Source organism: Pogona vitticeps, chromosome 4 (assembly GCF_051106095.1).
Source record: "Pogona vitticeps strain Pit_001003342236 chromosome 4, PviZW2.1, whole genome shotgun sequence".
Lineage (NCBI taxonomy): Eukaryota > Metazoa > Chordata > Lepidosauria > Squamata > Agamidae > Pogona > Pogona vitticeps.
Window position 1 is genome coordinate 225037959 of NC_135786.1, and position 26053 is coordinate 225064011.

General features: G+C 40.3%; 1 protein-coding gene across 5 annotated transcripts in view; it reads left to right on the top strand.

The window, feature by feature from the left end:
• COL14A1 (collagen type XIV alpha 1 chain) overlaps positions 1–26053 on the top strand; it is a 167934-nt gene that overhangs the window by 41952 nt on the left and 99929 nt on the right. For all 5 annotated transcript variants that reach the window (XR_012086990.2, XM_072999288.2, XM_072999286.2 and 2 more), the window contains 7 exons: positions 9290–9445; positions 10637–10756; positions 11702–11866; positions 13377–13538; positions 14052–14203; positions 15338–15467; positions 23946–24091. Coding sequence is in view for 4 of the 5 variants with exons in the window: in XM_072999288.2 (XP_072855389.2) it covers positions 9290–9445; positions 10637–10756; positions 11702–11866; positions 13377–13538; positions 14052–14203; positions 15338–15467; positions 23946–24091 (1031 nt within the window). In the remaining variant the exon portion in view is untranslated. The remainder of the gene's footprint in view (positions 1–9289; positions 9446–10636; positions 10757–11701; positions 11867–13376; positions 13539–14051; positions 14204–15337; positions 15468–23945; positions 24092–26053) is intronic.

Sequence of the window (26053 nt, forward strand, 5' to 3'; positions counted from 1 at the left end):
TTCAGTTTTTTAGTAGTTGAGCATTCCAAAGCCATTAGGCACCAATTAGCAGTGATTTGTAACCTGTAGAATGAGCTTATGCAGGACCAGTTTTGGGCATCGTGTTTCGTCTGCACTGAAAGACTCTTGATCATCCTTTCCACGTTTGTATGTTAGTGGATCAGGCATTGGGGTTCCTGTTTCTTTCTGTGTTCGAGTTTTTGTCTTGCACAAACTTGTGTTGCCAAAAAAGATTATTCTGCTTTTCAGTAGCACTGGTTACCTTCAAGTGACAAGGAGGGTTTTTTCCCCTCCCCTTTTAAATGCAGGGCATTCAATCCAAACCAGATTTACTAAGAATCTGCTGCTAAGAAATGTGGCGAACATCCCAAGTTTAGGTAGATGTAGACTGCAGTCCTAAACAAGCTTAGGGACTCAACTATATTGAACATAACGAGATTCACTTCCAAGTAAACACACATTAGATTATACTGTGAGAATCAGACAAATTAATGGAGGATGTTTTTATGTATAGCACTTAGCTGTAATCGCAAAATGGAGCCATTGTGGAGATAGTACAGTTTTTTAATGCAAAAAATTCTACTCTACTCTAGACAAAATTATCTTTGTAGTCTTATTTTATTGATTTAAGCAGTTATTATGCACAGGCTATGGGTCACTAGAAGGAAGCTGCCTCTTCCTACTACCTTAGGGCCACGGGTGGCTGGTGTTTATATGCCATCCATACAGCAAAACAGATGAGAATATCTATCTATCTATCTATCTATCTATCTATCTATCTATCTATCTATCTATCTATCTATCTATCTATCTATCTATCTATCTATCTATCTATCTATCTATCTATCTATCTATCTATCTATCTATCTATCTATCTATCTATCTCTAGATTTTGGTCTGACGGAGCAAGTCAATTCTGGTATTCTGAAAGCGAATGGTTTGTTACCAATGAATAATAAATATATGGGCACTTATATAAGACGTTCAGCCATCAAACAGTTAGGTCGCTGCTGATGCTGAGATTTTCTTATTCCCAGTTCCTTATTTGGGCAAAATTGTGAAGCTTGTTAATTTAGTCGAGAAAAGGTGAAATAGGTTGGCCTTGAACCCCAAATTAAGCAGATAACTCCATTTTGTGTATAACTGTGATCCGGACCCTTTCTCTTCAAAAGAAAGGAAGGAAGGCAAGAATAATATAATTGTAATTTTGTAACTGTAGAGCTGAAAGTGACCCTCTGGATCATTGAGCCCAGTTCCTGTCAGGGAGGCACAGTGGGGAATTGAACTCCCAACCTCTGACTCTACAGCCAGATGCCTAAACCACTGAGCTATCCAGCAGTTCTAGCTTTGGGCCATCTCAAATCATAAGCTCAGAGATACAGGGTGGGGTCCTCTGTGGAAGGCCACAGAGTCTGTCCTGACCTAAAACTGCTTCCTCATCCAAGGCACTGCTGAGTGTGGCCAACTCTGCCAATAATGCACAAATTTGACAGTGCACTGCCTTTGGATTTGGCGCTGGGTTGGGGCAGGCCCTGTGGCTTCTCATAGAGGATCCTCTCATGGGTGTGCATGTCTAGCTTCTTTATTATCTTGGCTAGTTTTGTGCATTGCAGGCAGAGGTGGTCTTATAGAAGAGGCTTGGGATCATGGCCAAGTGTTATGGCATGTCATAGAGGAACCTCTCTTCCATGCACTGGAATTGTGATGTTCAGTTCCATTGGTTTCCATCCTTAGCGTTCCCTGGGCAAGTGCTTTGAAGTTCTAAATGGCTTCTTCTGACTATGCTGAGATAGTTTTATACCCAGTGATTCATTAACCCTCTACAGATGCCTTAGTGTCCTAATCACTCTCTATTTTAAAACAAGAATGCACACAATCACAACTTCTTTCACCATGTCCCAATCTTGAAAAATTGTTCCTTTGGGCATTGTCAACATGTTTCTCACACAAACACTTTTTCTTTTAACACAAGAAGAAAGCAGCAACAGGTTCTGCTGTTTTTAATACATATTGCGACTAACATTTAAATACTTTTTGCCTGTGTCTCTTCTAATAAATTCGTCAAGGCTTTCTTGCATCTGGTTATCTTCTAGCAGGGTTGCTCCAGTTCTTTGAATGGAACAAGACTTAACTCGACGGAGGGCTGCAGGGGCTTTGGGGTGTCACTTCCACTTAACTGTTGCACAGCTTCCAAGTTTTTGAAAAAATATTATTGAGAAAAAGCTGGAATTGGCTGCATTTACTTGAAGATTAATGTGAAATCTGGCTATACGCTTAAAGTGATGAAGTTAAAAACAACACCACTTCCTGTGTGTGGAAAAGACATTTGAAAGTTTCAGTTGCATTTATGAAGGTTTCTTTCCCCCTTGCAAGCTGTACACACCTAAAAAATTGAAGAGTAGTGGAAACACTCCCACTGTAATCAGCTCCAATGTTCATCTTGGAAAAGAAATTATTAAGAGGTTGTTATGGCCATTGTCTTCAGATATTTGAAGGGGTTGCTCCAGAGAGCAGTGCTCAGATCCACGGGATCAAATTACAACCATCAAGATATCATCTGAACATTAAAAAGAACTTCCAAGCTACACAAGCTGTTTAGTAATGACAGACTATCTTGGAAAGTTGGTGGACTCTCCTTTGTACAGCTTCTAAGCAGAGTTTGGATGGTCAGGAGGTCTATGCCTTCAACCCCATCCCTCAAATTGGCTTTCTTCCCCCTGTAAAATCCCCTTTGTGCCTTCTGCTAGACAAAAAAATCTTAATCTTTAACAAACACACACACCAGTATGGAAAAATGGCAAGCAACCCTTGCACCCTTGGGACATTTTTTAAAGAACCTCTCAATTTCTTAAACTTTTTTGAAGAGTGTAGACAATCCCCAGAAGTGCTGTCTTCCTGACTTTCATGAGTGCTTCCAAGAAGCATTGTTAGATGCACATAGCTGAAGAAAGAATGCTAGCTAGGCCAGTGAGGGGCATTTAGTTTATTCACAGCAGTACTTCTCGGCATATGGAAAAGAGCCTTTTTTGACAACAACAACTCAACCCTTCATTCATCCTGCCTGGGGGATTCTGGGTCTGTCACCCAAAAAAGTAATTTTCAGCTTGCTGCTTCTTCTTTTATCCACTGAAGGCTGTGGTGTCCACAGAAGAGACAGCAGTTCCTCTCTTGAAGAATAGCCAGAACCCAACACGCTGATCAGCTGGGCAAGACTGAAGTGCCTTTAGATCTTTCACTGGAATTTGATACCATTGTGCTAGTGGACATTCAGCAGCAGGACAGAAACCTCTCTCCTCTCTTCCCTGAAAACCTTCCCTGAGATAGGGGTTATGGGCTTATTCATTGAGGGTCTATAAGGGAAAGCCGGCATCCTTTGCTTGCTGGTTTTGTTGATGGAAGGAGTTCTACTAGCAGAATGAGAGTACTGTATCCTGCCTATGGAATATTAAAAGTTTGCAGGTGTAGTTCAGCTGCCGGACAAACTTAGAAGAACACTTCTCTTTGAAATGAAGCTCTATTGAAGAAAATTAAATTTATTTCTGAGTGAAGTATTATATCATTGTATTCGCGAAGGCTTTCACGGTCGGGATCTAATGGTTGTTGTGGGTTTTCCGGGCTCTTTGGCCGTGTTTTGAAGGTTGTTCTTCCTAGGGTTTCGCCAGTCTCTGTGGCCGGCATCCTCAGAGGACAGCACTCTGTGGTCTGGCGCAGAGTGCTGTCCTCTGAAGCACTCTGCCAGAGCACAGAGTGCTGTCCTCTGAAGATGCCAGCCACAGAGACTGGTGAAACGTTAGAAAGAACAACCTTCAGGACACGGCCAAAGTGCCCCAAAAAACCCCACAACAACTATTATATCATTATTTATTCATTTACTGACTAATATCGGGTAATGTATGTCCTTACACTAGAGGACAAGCTCTTCCTGAAAAAATTGACAATTAAATGGATAACCCTGATGGATGGTTGGAAATGTACATACTAAAATCAGAAAACTATAGAGACTAGCTCTCGATTGTTTTATTCATCTCTTGGCACATTCAATAAAGGAAATCCATTATTCTGCACTGTTCTATCCTAGGAACAGTATATATTAATATATGCAATTTTTAAATTTTGCCTGGACTTCTTTCATTCAAACATCTTACTTGCACATTTTTGCTATTCTGTTTTGCCTCCTGCCCACACCTGCATAAATAAAGAATGAAGTCTCCTCTTGTTAATGGAAACCTGGACTCAATATGTCCATTCAGTCTTGTGCTTTAAAGTGCAGGATAATACTTGTCTCACAAAAAGGTTGTCAGGCTGAATTAATATGTTGTTTCCATGTCCTGGATTGTCAATACCTGCTTAAACTGTCAGATGGAATATATGGAAGATTAAGACAAAATAGAGACTTCCTTAATAGGAAAGAAGCAGAGTCAGCTTGAGTGAAATAGGTCAACGTACTACCTGGTACCCCTCTGCCTTTCAAGTAATTGAATCTATTCTGGGTTTTTTTTTTTCATAGAAGACCAGCATCATGTTAAAGTATGAAATTCTTCCAGCTGAAATACCTGCATAGTTTTGATACCACCTGCCTGCCTTCTAGGTATTTGAACTTGAAGGAAGGAGGAGAGATCAACTAAGGTCAATCAGTTTTTCAGCTATAGCTAGGACAAGTGCAGGCTCACCCTGCCCTCCTGGAAGCAGAAACTCAGGCCCTCAGAAAACACACTCTTAGCATTGTATATACAGTACAGTGACGCCTCGCAAGATGAACGCTTCGCGGAACGAAAAACTCGCAAGACAAAAGCGTTTTGCGATTTTTTTTTGGTGACTCGCAAGACAAATTTTTTATGGTCGTGCTTCGCAAGACGAATAGGAACGCATTAATTAAATTTTAATGCATTCCTATGGGAAACTGCACTTCGCAAGATGAAATTTTCGCAATACGAAATGACTCGTGTAACGAATTATTTTCATCTTGCAAGGCATCACTGTACAGAACAAAGGGTTGAAAGAAGAAATTAACCTTTGACCCATATGAGAGTTATTTGTGGAATATGTCAGGAGACAAGAATATGGATCTTCAAGGATGCCATTGGTAACGTATCAAGGTCTTGCTATCCAGTGTACTTCAGAAACTTATTTTTCTTGTTCTTTAGGATATTGATAGCTAGATTATCCAGTAGAATGTGCTGTCCTGTGCTGAGGTAAAGGGCACAGAAACAGTGAAACTGAAGATACAGGGCAGTGTCACTTTGCATGGCTGCTGTTTTCTATAAAGATGAAACCTATGTGACACATTCAAATGGATTGAATCAAGTGGATCTGCCTTACAAAATTTGCCTTGCAATCTCTGCGCCATCTGTTACAGCTTCATATGCACACTTTATAGTTGATTATTGGTTTAGTTGAGAATTCTTTTAAATGTTGAAAATTGTACTACCTGAAATCAAAACATTTCTCTTCCACAAGACCATCAGAACTATGTGGTTTCACTAGTATTCTATCCTTTTATTATGACAATTACAGCAGAAAATATTTTCTTTAATGTTTTCACTCTTGTCATTTTGTTTTAGGGATTTTCAACACCTGATGATAAGTTCCAGCCAAATGTTAGGAGGCAACAAGCACATAAACTTAGTGGATGTATGGAAGCAGCAAATGTTTTATGAACAGAAACACTGAACACATTCATTGCAATGTCGAAGTGCAATATGATATGGAACCAAGCCTCTGCTACTTGGGTGTTCATGATAAATCTTGTGGAATTGAATGATGACTTACTTTATTCTGTTAGTGTTGAAACATAATATTGAGAGGAATGCAGTTCTATTTTTTTTTCTTTTGCAAATTGGTTTGTATAACCAAATAGAATAATTTTTTCAACCGGTATAAATTTAAGTGCACAATATATAAAATGTTTCTTTCAGAAGTAGTTCCTTTTGAGATAAGTTTGGAAGTGGACTCAAAATCAGCCTGAATTTCTTTTTTAAAAAATGTGGGATACAAAAGGATGCTCTGAAAGCTTCAGTGGATAGCACACTTGAATCAAAGTAATTAGATTTCATTCATTTTACTCTTAATGACAAGCAGGTCTACCAGAATGGGACCAGTTATTAGCTTAACTCCAGGCCCCAGTAGAACTCCCACGGTTCTAGTAAAATTATGATGGAGTTTGTAATTTCGGATTGCTCAGAGGAAGCTCCATCATCTAGAAAGCAAAAGAAAATATATTTCTTCTAAACAGAAAATTAGCTATTGGGGAAAAGGTTTCATTTGAAGGACATTCAGATACACATTTTCTTTTGCAAGTTCTTGTCTAGTATGAGAGATTATATGAGTAGTTATAAGGGAGATAATATTTTCAACCATGGTGCTGCACTTGTAAAGTTCCTTCAACTTGGGTGGTCAGCCAGGATCTGCTGGTGACTCTATGTCATAGAAACAGCCAATCTATTCTACGTTTTGTCCAAACTCTGCAGGAGCTATCCAAGTTGTGAACCCTAGCATCAGAATAGGTGAATAGTCTTGAATTGCTGCTTTAAAGTTCAGAGTAGAATCTGGAGGGGATTCACCACATCTAATCCATTAGAATCATCATCCCTCTACTAATGCCAACTTGATCCTTCTGTAGATATTAGTGAATCACTTTGTACATCTTGGCAGTATTCACATGTCCTTTATCAATTTGGTTTGACCCCCAGATTTTACTTGAAATTATCATTTGAACTAAAGGATCAGGGAAACCTGATGTCAAACAAACATTAGTGTCCATCTTTGTGGTAGGTAAAGGTTCCCCTTGACATTTAGTCCAGTTGTGTCCAACTCTAGGGTGTGGTGCTCATCCCTGTCTCCAAGCCATAGAGCCAGTGTTTCTCTGAAGATAGTTTCCGTGGTCACGTGGCCAGCGTGACTAGACACGGAATGCCATTACCTTCCCATCGAGGTGGTACCTATTTATCTACTCGCATTTTTACATGCTTTCAAACTGCTAGGTTGGCAGGAGCTGGGACAAGCGATGGGAGTTCACTCCGTCACATGGATTCGATCTTACGACTGCTGGTTTTCTGACCTTGCAGCACAGAGGCTTCTACGGTTTAACCCGCAGTGCCACCACATCCCTCCATCTTTGTACTACATTCATAAAAAGCTGGTTGTTCATGGGGGTACAATTAATTGCTGTAACTAATAATAATAATAATAATAATAATAATAATAATAATAATAATAATAATAATAATAATAATAATAATAATAATAATAACAACAACAACAACAACAATAATAATAATAACAATAACAACAACAACAACAACAACAACAACAACAACAACAACAACAACAACAACAACAACAACAACAATAATAATAATAATAATAATAATAATAATAATAATAATAATAATAATAATAATAATAATAATAATAATAATAATAATAATAATAATAATAATAATAATAATAACTTTAGAACTGCAGGGTTGGAAGGGTCATCAAGTCCAGCCCCTGTAAAGGTGGTACAGTGGGGAATCGAATCCCCAACCTCTGGCTTTGTAGCCAGAGACCTAAACCACTGAGCTACTCAGCAGTTCTATTAATTTAGTAACCAACCTGGTTTTATTCTGAGTATTGTACTAATGCAGATGGTCATTGACTGCCACTTTTCAGTGCTTATCATCCTGAAGAAACACTGTCCCTCCCCCCAAATTAGCACATCAAATAGAGTAAGACATTTCAGAAAAACTGCTTATGTTTCTTTGCAGATAGCCTTTGATCCAATCAATCTGATTTCTATTGAAATTAATTGGAATTTTACCATTAGAAGGAATTAAAGCTTACATTTATGTGCTTGTCTTATTAACTCAAGTTTTTTTTAAATCACAGCATGGATCCACTAAATTGAAAAGAAGAGTTCATGTTGCCCATTTTCACACCAGAAGATTGTTGCATCAGCTAACCATGGCTGAGCACGATCGTGAGCCAGTACTTCTATGTGCTAATGTCTTCTGTGCTTTAACAATCTGTAACCAAACCATTTTCCATATTTTATGTGCTGATGTTACCTGTTATGAGCTTGCAATTTTGTCATCCATCACTAGCACTTCAAAAAATTCAGATAAGTGGAGATAGAATCGTGGCAATCCCTTCCCATTATCAAAACCCTTCTGCACATCAGATTGCTCTTAGTGTTTCTCAAAAGAATGGCAGTTACATTAATAATGTCTTGGCACACATGTTTCATTTTGCAAGTTAAATATGGTTGTATTTATTGTCTCCCATTAACTGATGTTCGGCTGCATTTATATTGGACTGTTTACTTGATGTTGCTGACATGGTCTCTGTTTATTTCTTGCATTACATTCTATCAGTTGTGCATGTGCTGAATGTTTCCTTCACATTTTATTTCTGTGCTGTTCTTTTCAGATCCGCACTCTGTGTGTGTGTGTCTTGGCCCTTTCAGATCTCTTCAGCCACCTTTATATAATAGAAATCTTTCCGCACTGAATTCATGACTCTCGGCATAACCATTAGAGATGGTTCGGTGGTTTGTGCTGGTTCGTTTAGTGGCCAAACAGGTTTTCAGTGCTTCTGAGCCCTGCTTCCTTTGGCTGGTACCCACTCAAGAACAGGAAGAGGCAGGGCAGGGAAGCTGGGTCACAGCCTCTGAGTGGGCACCTGCCAGAGGAGGCAGGGCTCAGAAGTGCCAAACACCTGTTCAGCCCCTAAACAAGTGGCTAGTCATTAACATCTTATTTTATAATTATTTACCGTATTTTTCCCATGTATAAGACTATACTTTTATCTAAAATATTTAGACTACAAATTGAGGGTAGTCTTATACACAGAAGTAAGCTGAGGAGAGAACAACAAGTGGAGGGGAAATCAGGGATCAAAGTGATCCTGCAGCGCTTTGATCCCTTTTCCCCCTACACTTGCTAAACCCCACTTAGATTTCTTAATTTTGGATTAGAAAAGTGTGGGGGGGGTCTTATACATGGGGGCATCTTATACATGGAAAAATATGGTATTTATTTTGCTTACCTTTCATACTTGTGAAGCAGCTGCTTACAGTCACCTATTGGGAATGTTGTCCCTGCTGAACATTCTAATTGCATTACACATTTTTATTTGTTTCCAAACAGGTTCTAGAGAATCCAGTGGATATTTCCAATTTTTCCCCTCTAGAGTCTACACTTTTATGTTGTAAAATGTATTGTCCTCTCAAAGCCAAGAGAAAAAGCAACATAACGGTGCAAAATTTTAATGGAATAAAATCTTTCAATTGCCATTTTGTTGTTAACAGAAAATCAATTCCGGTGCAAAACGCCAGCTATTGCAGACATAGTGATCCTGGTTGATGGTTCCTGGAGTATTGGCAGATTCAACTTTAGGCTTGTGCGTCTTTTCCTAGAGAACCTAGTTGCGGCCTTCAACGTGGGTTCTGAAAAAACAAGAATAGGTAATAGATGAAAAGATGGGGTGTAAAAAAATTATATTATGGATTAGATTTTCTAGGACTTTATATACGAGCTTGGCTCAGGACATAGTCCTATTTGAGGTGGAGAGACAAATTGTACCCCCACCCATTTACCCAAATCAAAGAGCGTACGGTCCAGAGAGCTAAGATTAGAACCCCTTTCTCCCAACTCCAAATCTAATATCCTAACTACATACCATATGGCTCCCATAAACAGGGTATAAAGAGATTTTTGGCATGATTCCAGTAATGAAGGGATGCTTGAAAGCCCCTGATTGTTACCAGCTTCTGCCCACCATTCACAAGATTCTGGCCTGAATTAACATTGAATGTTTCAGATTCCTTCAGACCCATGCTCTGATTCCACCACTGCCAATTCCATCCACCAAAGACTCATTGAAGTGGCCAGGGGTTCTTTTTCTTAAATAAAACTTGGCAATCCAAACCCCGTTGCACCATGCTTCTGAACAGCAAAGAACAGATACAGGGCCCAGCCCACATTGACAGTAATCCCATAAAGAGGCAAAATGTGCCTTTGAGTTTACAGAGATACAGTGGTGCCTCGCTTAACAAGTGCCTCGCTCAACTATGAATTTGCATAACAATGGCCTTTGCTGGAAATTTTGCCGCCTCACCTAACGAGGTTTCCTATGGGGGATTTTCGCATAACGATGTTTGGGACCTTGCTTCACTTAACGATGACAGTTTTAGGTCCCCTGTTTCGCTTAATGTTTTTTTTTGACAGCCCTGTTTTCGCTATTTAAAAAATATTCTAAAATGTTTAAAAATGGTTAAAATGCTTGGAATCATTAGTGCACCTAATAAAACCTTCGTTAAAGTAATTTGGCTTCGTTCTGAGTCTTTTTGAATTTTTGGTTATTTTTTTTCACCATTGAAATGTATTGAATAGGCTCCTATTGGAATGGATTAACCGGTTTTCAATGCATTCCTATGGGAAATGGTGTTTCGCTTAATGATGTTTTCACATAACGATGTTTTTAATGGAACCAATTAACATCGTTATGCGAGGCACCACTGTATTTTATACATATAAAAGCAACATCCAAGAATTGTTGTCCTTATAAGCACTCTCCACATGCACATCTCTGTCATAAAGTTGGTGTTTTCTGGTAATACATTTGAACCTTATGCAATATATAATTTCTTCCCTAGGTCTTGCGCAGTACAGTGGTGACCCACGGATAGAGTGGCATTTGAACGCCCACAGCACAAAAGATGCTGTTTTAGATGCAGTGCGCAACTTACCCTATAAGGGTGGAAACACCTTAACAGGTACAGTATTGGTTTGTGAGCGGCTCACACACTTCAAAATGTGTGTACCTTCCTAATGGAAGAGAATCAGCTGTAGATGCAATGTTTTATTCTCATACTTTCCTCCTTAAGTTTGTAAACCTTTTCTGTGGCCTTCAGTATGTGTAGAGTTTCTCTGCCAAATTCCACATCAGTCTGCAAGATGCCATTAGGCTTAAAAGAATAGAAAAAGATCACACTGAAATGAAGAGGGCAGGGAAAAGTCGCACACACCACTATTCTGGTAACATTATTGGGCAGATTCATTGTAAATGGATTATATTATTTCAGCACTGGGGTGCATTTTAAAATAAAGTCAGTCATGCTTAAGTTACTATATTGTTTATTGTATCCAGCAGCATTCTGCTAGAAGCTGTACATAACACACTGAGTAATAGCCTTCTGTAGGGCTGCATTATAAAAACATGCCTCAGGCTGACCAAAAGTCATTCATTACACTCTCTTGTTGAGCAAGGATTTTAATGTGGATTTCTCCAGTTGGACTCTTATGTTACAGTGAAGTCAAAAAGGCCATCCTGCACACACACACACACACACACACAAACAAAACTGATCTCCTACCCTACCTTAGATTCCCAAAGAGGGGCCCAGTAACCACAAGATACTTTCAGGTTCCAATCAAATTAAATCATTCTGACACATTGTTGAACACCCACACACAAGCACGTACAATCTCTTAACTGTGTGTCAATTCCTTAAGCTCTAATTAATATCTTATTCTCATTCATTCAAACACACACACAGGTCCTCAAAGATTTCGTACCCATTAGCTCCTGCTGAAGAACCGTCAGCCAACCCTTCTAGAATGTGTGAACTATTATTAGTGAGCCTAAAAGAGACCTGTTCTAGGCAGAAGGAATAAATCCTGTTGGTCTATTGTTGTGTATTTTGTATTTTTCTTTACAGGCCTCGCCTTAACTTTTATTTTGGAAAACAACTTTAAACCTGAGGCAGGCGCAAGACCGGGAGTCCCCAAAATTGGCATATTGATCACAGATGGGAAATCCCAAGATGATGTCATCCCCCCTGCAAAAAACCTGAGAGAAGCTGGCATTGAGTTATTTGCTATCGGTATGTGCTGTTGCCATAAGTCCATAGATAGGAAACCAGATCCCCTGCTCAGTGCAAGAGCTAAAAAATGCAGACTCCAACTTGGCAGATGGTGGTTTTGCCTCTTCTTAAGGGCTCCTGGGAAAGGAAACGCCACCATCTCCTGATGAAGCTTATTTCTACTCATTCTGAAGATGAGATGTCTTAGTGGCTTCCCTTTATGAGCAACCACTTTAAAATTGATGTAATACTTTCACTGAAATTGGAGAGGAATGCATTTAGGGTTGAGGGCTTGGAATCCCAATGATAAAGGGTGGAAACACTAATAATGATAAAGATAATGATGGTGATGAAGATAAAGATTACTGCTACTGCTGTTAAAAACAACAACAGCAGCAACAACAATAGTCAAACTTCAAAACTGTTTCTGTGGCAGCATGGTTTGACTTCATGAAAAGGTAGTAGAAAACTATAACAGTATTACAACTTGCTAGTGAGAATCAATGAAAGACCCACAGTATAGAGCTGCACAGTTTGAGAAAGGATTACTGTACTTGAATACATGCTGATGACCTCTTGGCTGATAATGTCAATAAGCAACAATAAAATCTATAGTTTAAATTAAGCCGTCTTCAAGATGAAACTGAGGGATTCACATGTGCAATCTGAGACCAAGTTATTTGCACTAGATACTTTCAGAATATCATTATGAAGCAAAGTATAAGTGGTATATATAAGGCCTGACACAAATCCAAAGAAACAACTCATCATATCATAGTTGGATACTGTACTGGGACAAAGCAAGTTACTGCTAAATAGCGCAATGGTTAGGTATCTGGTTGCAGAGTCAGAGGCTGTGAGTTTGATTCCCCGCTGGGCCGCCTCGTCAGGGGCTGGACTCTATGATCCATAGGGTTCCTTCTAGTTCTGCAGTTCTAAGATGATGATAATGATTATAAAACAGCTGTAATAAAACTTATGGTTTATAAACTTTTGAGTTATGGTTACAACTTTTGTAAAAACCTACTTTACAAAAGTTGAAGTTCCATCAACAAGCAACCTCAGAAGTACAGAAAGTACAAAATTTGCAAAATATTAAACTTTGAGGCAAGACAAGAAACTAGTAAAAACAAAACCAGTTCATCCTCCTCCCCATACTAATTGTCATTCAAAAACCTTTGGTTACCTATTTAAAACAATTGCCAACTGTTGCTAGCAATGCTTCCTGAAATCCAAAAACCAGTGATTTTGCAAACACTTTATTTCACCTGCAGATTTTTAGGACTTAATTCCAACATTTTTGGGTTAACCCTAAAACACCACCAATGCTGAGAAATAAGAAGTATAATAATAAAATCAGTAGGAAAAGGAATAGAAGTAGTAGTTGTTTTCCTTATAGTTCTCAGAATCTCTTCTGTCCAAGTAGGCTGGAAGACTCTGGGAGCTATCATTTAAAAAAGTACCGTAACTTTACCAAGCTCTTAAAGTCAAAACTCTCATTGACCGACTTTGCTGTTTCTTTCAATGCAAGGTGTAAAGAATGCGGATGAAAACGAACTGAAAGAGATTGCCTCTGAACCAGACAGCACTCATGTCTACAATGTGGCAGACTTCAGCTTCATGAACTCTATTGTGGAAGGACTGACAAAGACAGTGTGCTCAAGAGTTGAAGAACAAGAAAAGGAACTCAGAGGTAACTTGTTGTTGTTGCTGTTTAATCGTTAAGTTGTGTCCGACTCTTCGTGAACCCACGGACCAGAGCACGCCAGAGCCTCCTGTCTTCCACTGCCTCCCGGAGTTGGGTCAAATTCATGTTGGTCGCTTCGATGACCCTATCCAACCATCTCATCCTCTGTCGTCCCCTTCTCCTCTTGCCTTCACACTTTCCCAACATCAGGGTCAAGGACTCTTCTCATGAGATGGCCAAAATATTGGAGCCTCAGCTTCAGGATCTGTCCTTCCAGTGAGCACTCAGGGTTGATTTCCTTCAGAATGGATAGGTTTGTTGTCTTTGCAGTCCAGGGGACTCTCAAGAGCCTCCTCCTCCAGCACCACAATTAGGAGACTAGAAATGGCACCCTGTTGTTCTTTGTTTGGATACTATTGAGGGGAAATGGTTTCAAATTGTGGAAGAGATTATGACAGGATGAGAAGGTTCATCACTTTGGATGGCAGAAATGATTAGTTTTTATTGTCTAATTAATAGGAGCCGTGGTAGCCACACTTGGGGCTCCTACAGATTTGGTCACATCTGATGTGACGGCCAGAGGATTTCGTGTGAGTTGGACTCATGCTCCAGGCAAAGTGGAAAAATACAGAGTCGTCTATTATCCCACCAGAGGAGGGCAGCCAGAAGAGGTAACAGAGAAACACATGTCCACATGTTTAACATTCCGAAAAATGTTTGATAAAGGGAGAAAGACAGAATCCCTCATTTGGAAATGGTTAAGACCATAAAAACATTGATGAATCTGACCAAGCACCTGTGTATAACTAGGCATATTGTAACCAACCAGATGTTTATAGGAAGTCCACAAGTGAATCTAATTTATCTATATTGACTTACTAGCTTTCTCAAATCTATTACTCTGAAAAAAAGTTGGGCTACCACACCCATGATCCCCAGGCAATGTGTCAATGATGATAGTTTATAGCGTATCATATCTGAAGAGCATCAGGTTGGGGAAAGCAAAGTCTTCATCTCCTACAGAAAGTAAGCCTATCAGATAATTAAATTACAGGATTCCTTGGCTCTTTCTTCCCCTCCTGCTTTTTGTCCTCTGCACTGAAATTTAGATTGTCATCTCTATGGGGCAGTGATTCATTATTTACTTAACTAATTTACTGTACCAAGCAGTTCACCTTGTCTATTATAGCTGTTGTATCTGACAGTTGAATCATCTTTTGCTTTCTGTCTTTCTCCCTTGAGAAAAGTATTACCTGGAGCACTGGTTCTTAACCTTGGGTTACTCAGGAGTTTTGGACTGCAACTCCCAGAAGCCTTCACCACCAGCTGTCCTGACTGGGGTTTCTGGGAGTTGCAGTTCAAAAGCATCCGAGTAACAAAGGTTAAGAACCACTGACCTGGAGGATGGAGAAAATGCCTGGAACCTAGGTGGTATCATCAAGTCAGAAAAGGCTGCTATAGCTGTATCCTTGTGATTATTTTAGGTTTTTTAAAAAATACAATTTGGAAGCCACTCTGAGCTAGAAAGTTGTTTAAACCCAATGAATAAAGAACTCCCAGTTTCACTTAACCATCTCTCAAAGAGATGCCACTAATTTGGGCCTGTCCTGGGCTGCTTTATGGGGAAAGGTGGTCATACCAAGGGCCTACAAGTGCCTACTTAATAACTCCCAGCATACGTCTTTAAGAAATGCTCTTTATTTCTTCCTGCTTTGGAACCAAGTCGAGGCTTACTTCCAACTGGAAAAGACCTGCTTCATACACATTTTAAAAACTTGCTCAATTCAGTTTCTCCTGTCATGCAGGTGGTGGTGGATGGCAGTGTTTCAACAGCTGTATTGAAAAACCTGATGTCTATTACTGAATACCAAATAGCTGTATTTGCCATATATGTTAGTTCTGCCAGTGAAGGCCTCCGGGGCACTGAAACTACACGTAAGTCAAAGAACAGAACAGGTATCACTTTATGTCACGTTCCCAGGGGTTTCAACAGCAGAGTCCAATAAGCCAGTCCAATGACAGAAGTTCAGAAAATGCAGAGCCGATATCAAAATGTCAAAGCCAAATCACAAACCGCAATCCGAAGTCAGGGTCCAAAGCTAAATCACACAACATAGTCCAGGATCAGAGTCCAAAGCCAGGGGTCCAGAGAACAAGGTTCAAGGTAGTCAGGAGTGTGGATGCAAGCCAGAGACTTGACTTGTTGCTTCCACAAGCTTGCAAGCCTCTGGGTGCAGATTTTATAGCAACGGCAGCCATCTAAACACCTCATCCTGCTAATACTAAGGGTGGTCAACCTGATGTTCCTATGGGAAGCATTCATGCAGGCTTCAGATCTCCGTGTCATGAGTCCTTGCTGAAGCTTGTCCCTTACTCTGGCTACTTGGGGAGGAGAATCTGGTGGTGATTCAACTGCTTGTGATTCTGATTGCCTAGTATTCTCCTCAGGTGTAATTAACCCCTCAGATTCCAGATCTTCTTCGGCAGAACTCATGACACTTTAGCTGGGTAGCTTTGTGCTGCTTAAATCTAATAAGCCCAGGTTGCAACTTATATCTGAGCTCATGCAGGGTACAAAAGCTGGATACTTTCCATGTACTGTATGTTTGGGTTACTGCCGGCCATGTTATTTACTAACATACCATTTTGAATACATGGTCAAGCCATGCTAGTTCTTGGATGGGATATCACCAGGAAATCCCATACATACCCAGGCAGGACTAGGAAAGAATCCTGCTTGGAATCATAAAATAATGAAGTTGGAAGGGGCCTATAAGGTGATGGAATCGAACCCCCTGCTCAGTGGAGGAATACAAATTAAAGGATATCTGCCAGGGGTTTGTCTAAATTTCTCTTCAATGCCTCCAGTGTTGGAGCACTCACCACCTCTTGAGGTAATTGGGACCTTATAAAGCTGCTACCAGTCAGTGTTGGTAGTACTGGCTATATGGTACTATGAGTGTCCCAGCAATACCCACCTGGTGCTATATGATCAATTAGGAGGCAGATCAGGGATTTCGAACATTTAAAAGCAGACATGTGGATTGGCTGTTACGGAGATGGCATGCTAGGAGGAACGCTTAACCCTTGAAAATCCTCAACCTCATGTGTTCCTACTAGCTTTTCTGGAAATAAGCACATCTTTTCCGTATAGCTAGTAGCCATTGAGTTTGTTATTCAGGTGGACACTTCAGCCCCACATCCCTTTGTATCATGGCTCAATGGAAATTAGGACATCCAGAGATGCTTTCTAAGGAGGCAGTGCAGACTGTAAATGTGAACAGACAATCATACTACAGAGTCAGAACTTACCTGCTTCCTTTCATTTTTCTTTACATAAAATTTTCTGTGGAGTTACTTCCTTTATACACATCCTTAACAGTGTGTTGAGATAGAACACACTGAACGGTTAAAACGCTGTACTGCAGCTAAAACTGTGCTCACGACCTGGGGTTCAAATCCCAGGTAGCCGGCTCAAGGTTGACTCAGCCTTCCATCCTTCCGAGGTCGGTAAAATGAGTACCCAGCTTGCTGGGGGGGGGCAATGTGTAGCCTGTATAATTAAAAAACATTGTAAACCGCCTGGAGAGTGCTTGTAGCACTATGGGACGGTATATAAGTCCAATAAATAAATAAATAAAATAAATAAATATGAGACAATGGTTGTATGTCAGATGTTTTAAATATTAGCTAATGAAGTCTGGATATGACCAAAAGTATTCTTATAAAATAAACTCTCAATAATTGAATAGCTTCCACATCAGGAAGATTTGCCATGTCTGAGATTTTATTTTCTCCCTGACATGAAAAACACAGAATTTACTATGTTAAGACTGTTTCATTCAAATACTCCTTGGTGAAAAGAAGTTAAACATGTGTGGATACCATTTTCTCAAAACCAAGCTTTGAGTAAAACATCCAGCCGTGCATAAGCCATAAAGTGGTTCTTGTTTTCGTTGGTTTGTAACAAAAACTTTAAACCTACATTGACCAGCATGCTTATTTGCATTACAAAGGCCTCCCTTCTGTTTTCTGTTCTGTATTAACAATAGATAGTTTCAGCTTAAACAGTTCATGCTTATTTATTTGGATGCAAGATCGACTGAATTCAGCACAGCTTATTCCCAAGCAAATGCACACAGGACTACGGTGTTGGCGTACATTCACACACCAAGAAAATGCCCCATTTCCTTTGGGGTTGACTTTTCTCTTGCTTCCACCTTGCTGGGGCCTGCCAACAATTCTTGAGTGAGTTAGTACAACAGATAAAGACCAGCAGGCTTCCTGATAAGAGTTTTCACTCCTCACTTTGCTGCTGATTCTGGTTGTGTCTGAATAAGGCCGTGATGGAAGGAGGACTGGGCTTGTAATGCTACCTGGTGCCAAATGTCAGCTAGCACCTGAGGAGATATAATTAACTAGTGCTGATATAGGATAGTATTGCTTGAAGTGTGTGGATGAGCATGTGTGTGTGTTTTACATTCTAAACAGCTTGTACTGAATCTTTCTTTTAGTTTTTGAGCAACATACCGTTGTGGATGCCGCAGATAATTTCAAGAGGTTTCTTTCTGACATATTCTGACCTACGGGCCAAGTAATTAACAGTTTTGATTAATGTTGCTGAGTTATGGGACAGCTTGAGATGAAGGATGCTTTTCATCTTGCTTCTTCCTCAGTTTAGTCCTCAAAAACTCTGCCAGTGAGTTCCCAGTGTGGTATAGTGGATAGAGTGATGGACTAGGACTCTGGAGATCAGGGCTTTACTCCACATTTGGCTATGGAGACTCACAAGAGGGGTGGAACTGGTAAAACCACTCTTTAAATATTAATTTACCTTGAAAACTATGTTAAGGTTGCTATAAATCAATTTCTATTTGACAGCATGTAACAACAACATGCCAAGTAAAGGCGTAAAACAATCTCCCTTCTCTTGTGGTAACTGAGTGTTATTCAGTGTAAGAGAAGAAGTCACAGTTTCAACACTACTTAGTTCCAGGGCTGTATACAACAGCCCTATTTGTATATTCTAGGTCCTGCCAATCGAGCAGTTTGAAAGGATGTAAAAATGCGAGTAGATAAGTAGGTACCACCACAGTGGGAAGGTAACGGTGTTCCGGGTCTAGTCGTGCTGGCCACGTTACCACGGAAACTGTCTAGGAACAAATGCTGGCTCCATGGCTTGGAAACAGGGATGAGCACCGCCCCCTAGAGTCAGACACGATTGGACACTTGTCAAGGGGTACCTTTACCTTTACCTATGCACTCTGTGCTTAAAATAAAATAAATGCATACATGCATATGTCCATGCTTTATCCTGAGATTATCCAAAATTTTCTACATGAGAAGCAGAATTTTACAGCCAACATAAATTAAAGGAAGGAAACAAATGTTTATGCTTTCAGTAACTTTTGTAATCATTTTGGGCTCAATCATGCTAGTCTGTGGTTTGTATTAACCATAACACAGAACCCAAATCATGATTGGAGCCTCCAAGATATCACGTGACAATCAGCCTCATACATTCACATTCATCTCCATGTTTCTATTGCTTCAACAACAAGAGGCCTGGTTTGAAGAAACAACGATAGTATAGGATTATGGGAATGAGCCTCCTTGAGCCCTTTCTTCCTCTCATATTGCTGGAAAAAGGAGACAAGAAGCACAAGTGTCCCTGTTTAAACTAACTAATTTATGGGTATGTCTTATCTGGGCCAAATTATATGTTATTGGATGTGATTTGTTGGAATAGCTGAAGATGAAATTGCAGTGTCTTATCATGGCTTGTTTGTTTGTTTGTTTGTTTGTTTGTTTGTTTATTTATTTAATTTAATTTGTATCCCGCCCATCTGATCTAATAGACCACTCTGAGCGGTCAATGTTCTCTAAGAAATAGTAACTAGGCAACCTGTGCAGTCATCTTTTAGGCTTATGGGATTTCCACAGAAGTGTCAAGTGGATCCTCAAAACTAGAAGAGACAGAAAAGTGTGGGTTTAAAAATGTGTATGATAAATTCCTGCACAACCATGGCAGACACAGATTATTTCTAGAGCCAAACATTAGAACAGGATTTAATTTGCCACAAATCTCCATGGCCGGATTTCAGTATTATACGTAGTTACTCAGCTATTGACTCAGGCATGTTGTGAGAATGGATGATGGTCGGATTCCCAAAGATCTCCTGTATGGAGACTTAGTGCAGGGAAATCACCCAGAGGGAGACCACAGCTGCGATACAAGGATATCTGCAAGCAACAGATGGGAAGCCCTGACATCTGAGCATTCATCCTGGAGGCAGGCATTGCATCACGGCGTCTCCCAATTTGAAGAAACCCTTGTCCAGCAGGCCAAAGCAAAGAGGCAGTCACAAAACCAGCCAAATCAGGGAGCTGGGCAGGGGACAGATTGTATTTGTCTTCACTGTGGAAGGGATTGTCACTCTCAAATCGGCCTGCTCAGCCACACTAGATGCTGTTCCAAGTCCTCCATACAGAGCACATCACCATAGTCTCTCGAGACTGAAGGATGTCTCATCTACTCAGCTACAGACACTCACACTCTCTCATCTAAAGTTCTTGGCATAATGTCCAGAGCTGCCCTTTTGAAAGAACTTTGAACAGTGTAGGAGCATTAAAATGTGAATCATAGTTCATTTAGAAAGATTTATGGGTGTGTGGGGTACATGGGCATGCATGCTTGTACATGTGGACGGACAAATAGAACACACCCTCCTTCTTCCTGTACATCCCATTCATACAAATCCGCAGTCTCTTCTGCCGCCACCACTTAAATCTCAGTGCACAGAGACTGTGGGGGTGAAGGGGAAAGCCTCTCTATTCCCCAGAGTCCACACAGAGATCATATTTCTATGCCAAAATGAAAAATGGGAAAACAGTCATCTCAAAAGCTAAGGAATGGTTGGTTGGCTATGTCCCTGAAGCCTAGCTGAGTGGGGAAGAGAGGGTGGGGGGGATGCAGTGTCCTGGCTAAAGCTGTTGCACCTCTGTTGTAGGCACAGAGGCTCCCAGTCACCTGCTTTCTGATTCTTTAACAAGGATTGAACTTTGAACCTTCTGCTTCAAAGCACAAGCTCTCATTCTAAGCTGTGGTTTCTCCTCTCCTGTTGCATCTCTGTCCAATCGTACCTGAAGCTGTTATACAACCCAAATGACCCATGAGTTGTGTGGCAGTGGATTGACAGACCAGGGCAATAAATCATTCAGAGACAGTGTAGGCAGCATCTCCAAAGGCAGATCCTGTTACTTAATGAATGTATTTTTCTCTTCACACAAACAGTGCACAGCAGCCTGTGTCCTGTCATTAAAAATTACTAGTGCTGAAGTTCTATATTGGTGTTTACTTGAGAGAGAGAGAGAGAGAGAGAGAGAGAGAGAGCTCTATTGAACAGTAGAGGATTTATTTCTGAGTAAACTTGGATTATGGTTGCACTATAACAAGAAATCTCTCTCTGTCTCTGTCTGCCTCTCTACCTGTATTCCAGACATGTCTATGATACTTGTGGTCAGGAACTGGTTAATGACTAATTCCATGATAATAGAGCCACATTCTGACCCAGTAACATCATTTCCCATTGCACCTGGTGCTCTTTTGAAGTCAGTCATTCAAGTTCTGACTAAGCCCAGCCCTATGCCTCTTTTTTTTGACAATTCACTGCACCTCTGCCTAAGGCAGAATATTTCCAACTGGTGTTTTTGACAGATCTTTGCTAGAATGTCATAAGGTAATGCTCTGAAATGGTAAATATTAATCACTCTAAGTAACATTTCAAGGTTTAAAAAATGTAGTGCTGTCAGCAGGAGTATGTGGAAAAATTATAGTTTACTTATTTTGACTGTGCTTGGGAGATTATGACAGATGAAAAAGCATCTGTGCACACAAAAATCAATCCGTTGGTGCACACAGTACAACAAACCCTGGTTTTCACTGCACATGCCATTTTGCAGCCGAGATAACTACATTAATGCCTATCAGTGTCTGAGAAATGGAAGACGATAATTATAAGTGCTTTTTTGTAAGCGCTTCCAGAATACCCAAAGAGAAGATTGTAGGCTGTGACTTCTCTTTCTGCAGTCAAATAACTCACATTGAATGGACTTTACTTACTCAGGGTAGCATGAAGAAGTGGGAGGGGACTGGGTATCCACACAGTCATGACTTGCCATGCACACCACAGTTACACTCAGTAGCTGGATGCTTCTGATTTTCTTGTGCAGCAACGTAGCACAAGAATGAAATAACCTTTGGACCTCCAGATGCTGCGGACTTTCAACTCCCAGGGGCCCTGGTCAGTATGAGCAACACTGTTAAGGGATTTTGGGTGTTGTAGCCAAAAACATCTGAAAGACCAAAGTTTCTCTGGCTGTCCAGCTCTAGACTAAGATAAGCTGATGTTGCCAGTGTAGTAGCTTCATTGCAAAGTTTCTGGGAGTTGAACTCCAGAAGCCTGTATCTATATTATAGAGGTGATGGGACAAAGGCAGAAGCAAAAAAGAAAGAGTAAATCATAGTTCCCCACTTTGTAGAATGGAAGTAATCAGAGCTTGGAGAGTTACTTGTTAAAGTTACTTGCAATTTGTACTTGTTGCTCATTATCATTATGGTTGTTACTGGTACTGAAAAAGTCCCCTTGGTTATGTTATTTACTTCACTGATTAATATTTTTTTATTTCTTTCATGGGGGACAATGCTTAGAATTGATCAGAGAATGGCATTCAATTTCAAGAATTTCTTCAAAATGCCCCTGAAAAAGCTTTCAAATGTCAGTGAAATGTAACTTTTCAAATGTATTATACTGATAAAATAATTTTATTCTTATTTGCTGTGTTATATTTGAAATATAACTTGGTTTCATCCACAGTATCCAAAAAAACACACACACCTGATTACAGAAACCCACAGTATCTGTTGCCTGTTCATTCAATGCTCTGAGAATAATTACCTTCTGTCCCAGAGGATTGTTTTGGAAATCAGCAAGGATCACAAACCATATCGCTTCTACAAATTGACCTTTCAGTTCTGTTTGCCTGTCTAGATCTCTCTTTGCAATATTGGCTGAAATCCTGTTGCTTTGCATAACACATGTAACATTCAGTCCATTCTTAGCTGGCGATTAAAGAGTCCCCGCTAGGATTCGCAAACTTGCACCAACCCAGTTTGCACGCATCTACCCCTGAATTGTGGTGGCAACTCTTTCTTTGCCAGCCAGGAACAGACCGAATGAACACCTTTTTATGCAGAACAACAGGATTTCAGGCATTGGATCTCTGTGCAGCCTCCTATATACTGTAATTTATTCTGTGCAATGAGAGGTCCAGAACAAATGGAAAGGGGGAGCTGGATGCCCAAGGTAATTCCCAACCTCAGATACTGCTGGACCTCCATTCTCTTTATTCATAGACAGCATTGTTAATGGCTAGGGATCCTGGAGTCATACTCCAACTACATCGGATACCTGAAGTTGAGGGGTTAGTTCCTATATGTAGGAGGAGAAAGAGACCCAGTGGACTCAGTCAATATATCCATGTAAGTAAAACACAACCCTAGATCATGTCTCAGAATCTTTTGTGTTCTGTGGTGGACATGGAGTTCCTTGGCAACTGAATCCTTGTGGACACAGTGCATTTGAAGATCCATGCATTCTACAACATTGGGGCAGCTGTATGTTCAATATTTATATGCATTATTGCTTTACATATGAAATGTTTCCATTAGAAACTATAAAAATCACAGAGGTTGGACAGATTATGTATCTCTAATAAATCAATGTAGTAACACAGGAAATGTGGGTCTTTCCTTTCCCTACAAAATGATGAATAGAAACACATGAATAATCCTTTCTGCGCCTTATGAATCTTCCAGACATTGACTTAATAGTTAGCAAGAGTTTTAGTTAGTAATAGAGATCACACAGCATGTGTTGTCAAGTCTTCCCCAACCCTAGATCACTGAGTTTACAACAAGATACTAAACTTTATAGGAAGTTTCCAACTGCTTTTCACAAATAAGCCTGCTTATCTAGGGGGTCATCTGCCTCTTTAGAAACTTGTCTGGGTACTGTGATTTTAAGGAGAAGCCCACTTGAGAATCCTGTCACTTAGGAAAGACTTCTTGATGGGCCTCCAAATCTTGCTCCTAGATTGTGAAACAGGCACCTCATCCATATGCTATCAGTTGTCATTCTCCTCTCTTTTAGGAAGTGTCCCATTGAAAAAGATACATCTTTTTATTTGGCTCTTAAAACTGTTAAGATGATTGTCAATCACTGGGATAACTGTAATTGCTTGATTTGTTTTAGTGATGTTTGTTAGCCTACTGGGGATTGTATATGTTTTAATTGGAAAGGTGGGATAAAAATGTAAGTAATAAATACTTATCTCTTGCTGTCCCTCCCACAGTTGCCTTGCCAATGGCATCGGATCTGGATTTGTACGATGTGTCGCACAACAGTATGAAAGCAAAATGGAGTGGAGTACCAGGTGCAACTGGATATATGATTCTTTATGCGCCTCTCACTGATGGGCTAGCAGCAGATGAAAAGGAGGTGAGGAGCCTTGTCATGAGCTAATAGGGTTGCTATGAGTATTTGTAGAAAAGAAGAGATCACGATAAATCCTTGCTTTGAAGTACAAACTTCTATTTCTGAAAAGCAGGGGAATTTTTTCTTCTGCCAAGGGCTGTAGTCCCTTGGTGATAAATTGGGGTTTGGTTGCTGGCAGTGGGTGGGGCTGAAACGGACATGCCACGCCTGTCTTGACAACTCTGTTGTTTCGCTTTCTAGTACCCTCTTTTTCCTCTCCCTCCCTCCCCTTTTCTCTTTTATTCCTCACCTAGCATGCCGCTGAAAGTTTGCCAGAAACCTGAAATGACTGATTGTGAAGTGTTTTTGAGATTAAGCTACTTCTGCTGCTAAGATTCACTTCCCATAGAGCCATGTGCTTTTTTTTTTCTTAAGTTCATCTAAACTCAGGTTTGGGTTTGGAGGTAGATTGTGCTTGACACTAATTTACACTGGATCTAATTTGCACTGGACACTAATTTTGCATTGGTTGCTGATATGCTTGCAAATAATTTCTGGGCTTGTCCGCATGGCTGGGTTGGAGCTGGCCGAGGGCATAAGGTTTCAGTGCAATCCTCCAAATGGCATACAAACCTTAAGTGACCCTATTTGTTCCATCTTTTAAAAGTTCATATATGTGTGTATTATGAGTGATCTTTAGGAAGAGTGCATTAGGTAACACTGAAAGGTCCAGTGGAGAGCCTGACACAGCCTAATACACAGACCAAGTACACAAATACACTTCCTTTCCTTGTCTTCAAGGGTCAGTTGAGGAGCTGCCATGGTGGTAGATTCGGCTATGGGCCGTTTCTCAAACAGCCCTTTAAAATAAGGGAAATAAAAAGATGGTTTTAAATATAATCCACACCATGCTCTTTTTGCTGCTCTAAGGGAGGTTTTAAAAAAATCGCTGAGGAGCTGAGGAATGCTTTAATTAGCCCATATCCTGAAATGCCTCTAGTGAGCCACTTCAAATCAAACAAAGAATGTTGTTTTCCAAGCAAACTGTCTTTATGCTGTAGAGTAAATTGTCATGGCTAATGGCGTTATTTCTAACACTACTGAGCTCTACAGAGAGTCTGGCTAGACAAGGATTCAGTCTGCAGTTTGGTCCACTGCAAGGATGGGCTGGTTTGCTCTTAAAGCGGGCAATCAGAAAATGTATTTGCTGGAGTGGACCAGCCTGCCTCCTGAATGATCCTACCCATACCTTCCATTCCCTGCTGGGAAATTCTTTTTTTTTTTTTTTTTTTTTTTTGTTGCACGCAAGATCACTCTCTTTGGGTCCATTTCTGGTGTCTGTGTGATCACTGGGAAGAAACTAAAAGCACACCCGTTTGTGTTTCGTGTAATGAATTGTGGTTCCTTTTCAGTTCTAAAGGTTATTTATTAAAAACATTAAATCTTAACGGTTCAGATGACACCGTGAATCCAGGAAACCTTGGAGGATAGCAGAGAAAGGGATATTTGAGGATCTGCTCATTCATTACATTTATATCCCAACCTTTGACTGAGGATTTCAAGATGACAGCACAGCCAGGCCAAGCCAAGCCAAACAGAAATGGTTCCCATAGAGAAGTAAACGTCTACAATATAGCCGTTGCAGACTTCTTAAAGCAAAGCTGCTTTCTTAAAGAAATTTTGATTTTTACAAATCTTGGTGAACTGGGCGCTCCTTTGACACAAAGCACTAGAAGAAGGGGTTGGAAAAGTGCCTTTCTTCTCAGGAAGAACTTTATGCCTCCCCAATTTTACCTTGGCAGAATGCCATGCATCGATTGCTTTTTTCATCCCTAAAAAGAAATCCTGTAGGCATCCTTCAGTCTCAAGAGACTATGGTAACATGCTCTGAATCGAGGAGTGTCCTCTCCAGAGCATGAAGCCCGGGTAAGGTAATATGGAGGATAGGCTGTTACCCAAGCAGCAAATCCCCCCTCTCCCCATTGC